Source organism: Palaemon carinicauda, chromosome 3, assembly GCF_036898095.1.
Source record: "Palaemon carinicauda isolate YSFRI2023 chromosome 3, ASM3689809v2, whole genome shotgun sequence".
NCBI lineage: Eukaryota > Metazoa > Arthropoda > Malacostraca > Decapoda > Palaemonidae > Palaemon > Palaemon carinicauda.
Window position 1 is genome coordinate 153,416,570 of NC_090727.1, and position 7,500 is coordinate 153,424,069.

The following is a 7,500-nucleotide window of genomic DNA, read 5'->3' on the forward strand; positions in this document are numbered from 1 at the left end:
TCCAAAGATAAGCCCAGTACAAAGAGCAAGATTTTTACCCTCTTTGGCCCAGCCAGTCAAAACCGAAACGCAAAAAATGCACGGAAATTTACGAAGGCACGGTCAGAGCAGACTGCCCTTCGACCCTCTTGCAGAAGGAGATAACGTGAGTCGTTCCTCCGCTAGTGATTCTGTAGACACTGTTTCTGTGACTAGATCTTCTGTCAGTGATCTTGCTGACCAAGATAACATCAGCAAGACTTCCACAAGTGAATCAGCTGATCCTCAAGATGGACAGCGAAAGTATTCGACAAGTGATTCAGTTGACCTTGATACTACTAGCGTTACTTCTGAATCAATTGAGCACGAAACTGTTAGCAAAGTCTCCTTTACAGAGTCAGCGGAACAAGAAACAATGACAATGTCAGAATCAGCTGATGCTGCAAGTAAGATGTCAACAACCGTTGAGTCCGTTGACCGATCTACCAGAGGCTCAATATCAGCTTCCGAATCAGCTGAACCGGATGCAACAAGCCGAACTTCCGTTAGTGAATCAGCAGAGGGACACAGCAAGACTTCCTACAGTGAGTACGAGGAAGCCGAAGGGATCACGAGAACATCTGCAAGTGAATCAGGAGAACCAGACAGCACAAGCAGGACATCCGTCAGTGAATCTGCAGAATTTGACGGTACGAGTCGAACATCAGTAAGTGAATCGGCAGAGGAACAAAGTAAAACTTCCGCCAGTGTTACTGGAACTTCTACCAGTGCCACTGGGGAATATGTAACAAGTAAATCATCTGTGAGTTACTCCAGTGAATTCGATGCGGAGAGTTTATCTTCAACGGCAGATCTTTTGACTCCTAAAGAAGAAGTATCACTCACTGCTGATGGGAAAACTGAGCAAGGACTAGATGACTCATCAAAGATTGAAAAGGAATCACCCACTTTGACCTCTGACACTTTCCAAGAGAAAATTGAGGATCGTCCTTCCTCCCCTGCTTGGGAGGAGCTGAATTTAGAGGATAACATGCAGCCCATAGAGGAAGGAGTGATTACTGAGGAAGAGCCTCCCGAGAAAGCTGACAAAAAGGAGACGGAGCCAGATGCTGAAAGTTTGTTTTTCAGCCTCTATCCAGAGTATCAACCAGGAGAGATAAATGAGAATCAGGATGCAGCCCAAGATGTTACAGCAGGTAATCCTAAAGTCCTATGTTTTCGAGGCCAAACCAAAGAACAAAGTGAAACTCAAGAGGAGATTTACATGGCGGCTGAAAAGAGCGGAATCAAAGAGGGAAGAAACAAAGGTTCCGTCACTGGAAAAATCCACCAGCTTCAACGCAAACTCTCCACACAGAAGAAGCCTGAGAGAGAGGATAAGGAAGTCGCTGAGTCTGAAGGACCTGCGGCACAACAGGCTGGAACCAGCAGCCCCGAGCAACAGGACACTGCCGAACAAAAATCTGAAGGAAGCCCAAAAGAAGGTGGATCAGAGCCCTCCCCTGACACCCCCGGAGGGAAATCACTGTCCGATGTTCTTGACGGTACCCCTCCCGCTTCAACTGCCCCGACCTCTGATGCAGAGAAGGCAGAGCACGCCATCGGCAAGAAGACGGACGACTTGGTATGTCTTGCTGGACAGCTCCGAGAAGGAATTGACAAGCTAGCGGACGTAGCAGAAGTTGCTGTCGAAAATGTCATAGAACTTGGTCAGACTGAGGCCAAACTATCTGAACCTATTTCAGAAGCAGAACAGGAGGCAATGGATGGGGAGAATAAGTTAGAAGGCAACGCAAAGGATCGTAAAACCTTCGTGGGAAAGGCAAGAGATTGGATCAAGGGTGTCACAAGAATGGGAGGGAAAAAGGAGGACTCTAACGGCAAAACAAACGACAAACCGGAAGCAAAGAAAACGGAAGCAGCTTCTGCCGATGAGTCGGAGAACAAAACAAATGGGAATGGTACGAAAGATGGGAAACAACCATCGCCAGACCAAGAAGAATCACCCGCAGTAGGAGCAGAAGCCTCTGAAGAAGAGAAACAAAGTGGAGAAAGTGACAGCACTGTTACTAAAGATAATGGCATATCTCTTGATGAGCAGGTTACCGAGACGAATGGTGGAGAAACCACCTCAAAAAAAGATGCTGAAGCCACAGAGGATACAACAGAAACCGAACAAGAGAAAGCAGAAACCGAAGCAACGAAAGAATCCCCAACAGACACATGTCAGGGGGAAGAAGATGAGAAGCCTGAAGAGCCTGAGAGCAAGGAGGAGGGCTTGTTTGATATAGTGGGCCCAGAGGAGGAGTTATCTGATACTGTATTCAAAGACGATACTGTTGATGAAGCTGGAAAAGGTAAAGACTCGGACGATACCGAAGTACCCGACATGAAAACAGAAGAATCGGCGGGTACCGAGGAAGAGAAAATTGCCTCTCCAGATAAAGTATCATTGACTGAAGCAATTGAGACTACAGAGCAGTCATCGGTGACAGTTGAGAATGGAAACGCTGGAGAAGACAAGGGAGAAAATCAAGACACGGAAGATGCTGGAACCAAAGAAAGTGAACCCCAATTTGTCTCTGCTGAAGAAGGCAATGAAACAGAAGCAATGCCAAATACACAAGGAGAAAAAGTTGAAGTCTTACAAGAAACGACAGAAAAAAGAAGAAAAAGCTCTAAAGATGAAAAATCCCGCCGTAGACGACACGATAAGTCCAAATCTAAATCTCCACATACGGAAGGGGAGAAAGAAGAGAAGGCTTCCAGAAAAGATAAGGACGGGAAAAGCGTCGGTAAAAAACGGCGGCACAGAAAACGAACAAAAAGCCAAGAAGAGCCACTTCAGGCTACAGACGAACCAAGACCAGAAGATGTTCCTCTCCCGCCAGATGATTTTGAAGCTGAACCTTCTCCTGAAAGAAAAGCTAAAGCTGATGACCTATCCGGAAGGGAGGGAGAACCTCCGCCTACGGAGAAGAAGAAAGTGTCTAGCAAGTCTAGAGAACGGAAACATTCCAGGAAAAGCGAGGAAAAGTCCGGTGAGGCACCAGAGCACAAACGACACTCGAGAAGCAAGAGAGAGAAATCTCACGATTCCAAAAGTGAAAAGAAAGATAAGGAAAAATTAGAAAAGGGGAGCAAAGAGATGATTGAATCTCCAAGAGAAAAATTACAAACTGAAGGTGAGGTACAGCCCTCGGATTGGAGCCCACGTGTCGATAGGAAGGACCGGAAGAGTTCCAGAAAATCTAGCGATCGTAAGAAAGACGGCTACTCAACCGAGAGGACGAAGATTCCAAAGGAAAAGAAAGATGATGCAGAGAAGCAGTCATCCGAGACTGCACCAGACCAAGTGTGCGATGACGAACCGGCTCCAACGTCCCCAAAGCCAGTTAAAAAAAAATCGAAGAAACCTCCCGAACTATCGCTGACAATCACGGAACCCAGGGACGACACGCCAATTCCATCGCCAAAATCCCTGTCTCAGGGATTCAAGTTGGGTGCGGGCGAAGACCAAACATCACAAGATAAACAAGAGCCTCTTCTTGAAACGTTAACTTTTCCTCCAGGTGTATCAAAGCCCCTTTCTCCTTTGCCACCAGCGAAAGAACTGAAATTCCCACCAGGAGTTTCACAACCATTGTCTCCTTTACCTAAAAAAGCTCCCGCAACCAAACATATCCCAGCACCGTTGGTTTTAAAACCCGAATCGGACCTTATCGTACCTCCTTCACCATTAAATACCTTGACCTTCCCAGAGGGCGTAAGCAAGCCCATCTCACCTCTTCCAAAAAAGATTCCACAACCAATTCCAAAGCCAATATCCTCTTCCTTGGATAGTGATAAACCATTACCTTATCCTGCTAAACCAGTATCTCCCCTTAAACAACTTCATTTCCCCGAGGGGATACCAAAACCAGTTTCACCTTTCACCAAAAAGCCTCAAGAATCTGCTTTTTCAAAGTTCTCATCCGCACCAAAGGCTCCAGATATTACTGATAAAGACTCGAAGGCCGAACCTGTTGAAGGAGATGCGCCCGTTGCAAAAGATACGGCTGAAGTACCACCAATAAAACAAACAATTACGAAAAAGCCAAAGCCACGCATAACAATTCCAAAGCCAGAAGACGCATCGCTACAAACAGGGCCAACATCCCTCGAGCCAAGTAAGCCATCTTCACCCTTCACTTTGAAATTTCCTGAGGGCATTTCCAAACCTGTGTCACCCGACCCTCAAAAAGGTCAGCAACCCGTTTTCAAACTGGATGAAAAAACTGAAAAACTAAGTCCAGAACCCGAACCAGTGCTGGATTCCACGAAAAAGGATCTGCCCATGAAAATACCAGCCAAGCCTGTTTCACCACTGAAAATTATTAAATTTCCAGAAGGGATAAGTATTCCAGTTTCACCAACACCAGAAAAAGAAACCAAGTCTTTGTTTAAACCTGCACCGACAAAACCAATACCACCGGCTCTAGAAATTCCTAAAACTGATGAGACCCCGGAATCCAGCACATCTCAAGAAAAGAAAGTGGATACACCACAGTCAGCTCCCTCTGTTTCACAGGTTGCCACAAGTGGGACCGAAACACTCACAGTGCTAACTTTCCCTGCAGGTGTATCGAAACCCATCTCCCCAATGCCCCAAAAAACCAAGTTTCCCAGCGACATTTTCAAAACTACGCAACCGTTAACCAAATCGGCTTCTAGCATGGAGTCGCTCAAAACAACCCCTTCTGCAGAAACACCACCTTCGCCCACGTGCAAACCAAACGAAACAATAAAAGCACCGCTAATCCCAAGTGACTTCTTCAAAACTGTACATCCGGGAGAAAAACCACCTTCACTGTTGAGAACCAAAACAGTATCACCCGCCAAAGAAATCGCCAAGACGGAGAGCGATACTTCAAAAATCTACTCGCCAGGACACACTTCTAGCCTCAAGACATTCAAGTTTCCCGAAGGAGTATCGATGCCCCTTTCTCCAATACCACCGAAAGCTAAGGCCTCAGAATCGCAGTCACAGACTCAGAAGGAGCCAACGGAATCAAAAATACCAATAACTACATCTCAAGAACGAACTACCATTTTCACTTTTTCCCATTTCCCCAGGACGAATGAAGCCACAAAAGTTGGAGTGCCGGCATCGCCCACCTTACAAAAAGGAAAATTATCAGAACCTATTTCACCATCACCGATTAAAATAAAGCACACAGTTGACTTCCCATCTGATGTCTTCCCTTGTACTAAGGCCCACTCACCATTGATAAAGTCTGCATCGTCTCCAACAAAAGCTCCTTTACCATCCCCAAAGTTTGGCTCATCTGTGACTCAAGTTTCTTCCACTTACATGAAAGATAGTCCTCCATTACCAAAAATTCCCTCCCCATTGACACAAACACCTCCCGCACTGCCAAAATCCGAAGACGTTACTGCCACTGAAGAATCACTAACTTCTGTGTCTCCCAGTCCAAAGACCGACACAAAATTCCCTAAGTCTATTCTTGCGACACGACTAAAGATTTCACCTGATACCACATCTTCCCCGGAGAAATCCCCGAGAACGCCATCAGAGACGAAATCGACAATTTCACAAACGCATTTGACGTACTCAGAGGTCTCTAAGAGGTTCACCCCCTCACCTAGATTGCCTGACGAAATCTGTAAGGAAATTACTGCAACACCACCAATGACACCACCGCCGGAGCCCGAGCAGCCCTCTTCTCCTACTTCCACGCCTAAAGAGAAGTCGACTAAAGCACCTTCCGCTCAGATACAGACCTCGGAAGTTCGTTCGGCTGCACGATACTCGCGGGGAGAAGCCAAGTCGTCCAAAAGTACTCCTCCTTCTTCAGAGTCAAGCTCCATTGCAAAAGACAAAAGTGAATCCACCTCAGAAAGCAAAGCAGATTCGGTACGAGAAATACGGCGTCTTCGTGATCTTCATCAGGCAGAAGACGACTCCCACTCTGCAAAAGACGGCGCCCAGTCTCCACGATCTGGATGTGATTCGCCATCTAAAAAACTGCGGAGGCGAAAGAGACGTTGAACCCGAAGGAATTTGGTCTAATTGTATGTCAAATTAACCTATGTTGATGGACATACAAAAGAACTGGACATGTTTGTGTATCTTTAATCGATGTACGCGCTATTATTAGTTTGTTTTCAATTACCGAGTCATTTGAAAACTGGCATTACTGGTTGCCAGTTTCCTATTTCTGATGTTTTGTTTAATTTTTCTGCTCCTGAGACATTTCTTGAAGCAAGTCATAACTAAACTAAACTTCGGCTACAATTTAGCTTTGCCTCTGAAATATAAAGAGCAGTACGGAGGTCTCACGATGTCGGTCTCATCAGCTTAACTCTGCAATTGTGAAGAAGACGTTTCTAAAAACAACTAAAGTTTATGCATTAGTACTTTAAGATGCCTCTGAGTCTATATACAGTCAACTCAGTCATTATTAACCTTTGTTCTCTGAGTTTTCATTCCTGATTTATATGTTATTTCCAGTTGTGGTTGCATTTTAGACTCCAATCAGTGGTAGTTCCCACGTTGCTAGTGAACATTGTGATTTTTATGTGTTGATCATTTGAGTTTTTTCTGTGCTTATACGTCTATTATGTTGTAACTTAGAAAGCTTTTTGGTTTCAGTGACGTGCAACAAACCAAAGACTTCTCCCGAATGCCGTAAAGGAGTTTTGCTATTTTGCCCACAAATGTAATACCTCAGACGATGGTTAAGCGAGGGCATAATAGAGAGACTAAGATGCATGACTTGCACCTGCCATTGGAAGTGAACTACTAAAGTTGCATTTGCAAATAAACTTACAAAATGAGATTAAAACGAATGTAAAGCTACTATGATATTTTCAACTTTAACTGAAAATTGTGGATTATTTCAAGGAATGTTCAAGTCCAAAGTGATTGGGCCGTCCCCTTTGCAATTTACGTTTACAAATAAGATTTAAAACAATACGTCAATTTGATAAAATAACTTTTCTTTCCGGAGTATTGTGGTACTTTAAAAAGGGGATGCTAAACTTGAACCAATAATCTGCACGCATTAACTATAAGTTCCAAATCAGGATTTTAATTACAACTAGCAGTCAAGATTAACTAGAAATTACATATCAAAAGATACATCGTTAGTTAAGATTTTCATGATTGCCATCGGCCTCCTCTAAAAAGTTGATATTTTATAAATCTTTTATGGTACGTAGGTCAAAATAATTTGTCGTAATATAAACTGGAGATCGTAATTTACCCATTAACATTAATATAGTTTAAAAATAGTTGTGGGAACCATAAACAAAGTCAAAGACGTTTTCAAACAACAATAAGTTGATATTTTATCAATCTTTTATGGTACGTAGGTAAAAATAATTTCCCGGAATATAAACTGGAGATCGTAATTTACACATTAACATTGATATAGTTTAAAAATAGTTGTAGGAACCATAAACAAAGTCAAAGATGTTTTCAAACAACAATAAGTTGAAATTTTATCAATCTATGAT

The 7,500-nt window shown here is 43.8% G+C and overlaps 1 protein-coding gene across 1 annotated transcript in view; it reads left to right on the forward strand.

Annotated features, from left to right (window-relative positions):
- The window catches only part of LOC137638684 (platelet binding protein GspB-like), a 17,980-nt gene that overhangs the window by 9,004 nt on the left and 1,476 nt on the right, over positions 1-7,500 (forward strand). The window contains exon 2 of the mRNA XM_068370977.1: positions 1-7,500. This exon is cut by the window's left edge and continues 977 nt beyond it; it is cut by the window's right edge and continues 1,476 nt beyond it. Within this exon, the coding sequence (XP_068227078.1) occupies positions 1-6,031 (6,031 nt within the window). The 3' untranslated portion in view covers positions 6,032-7,500.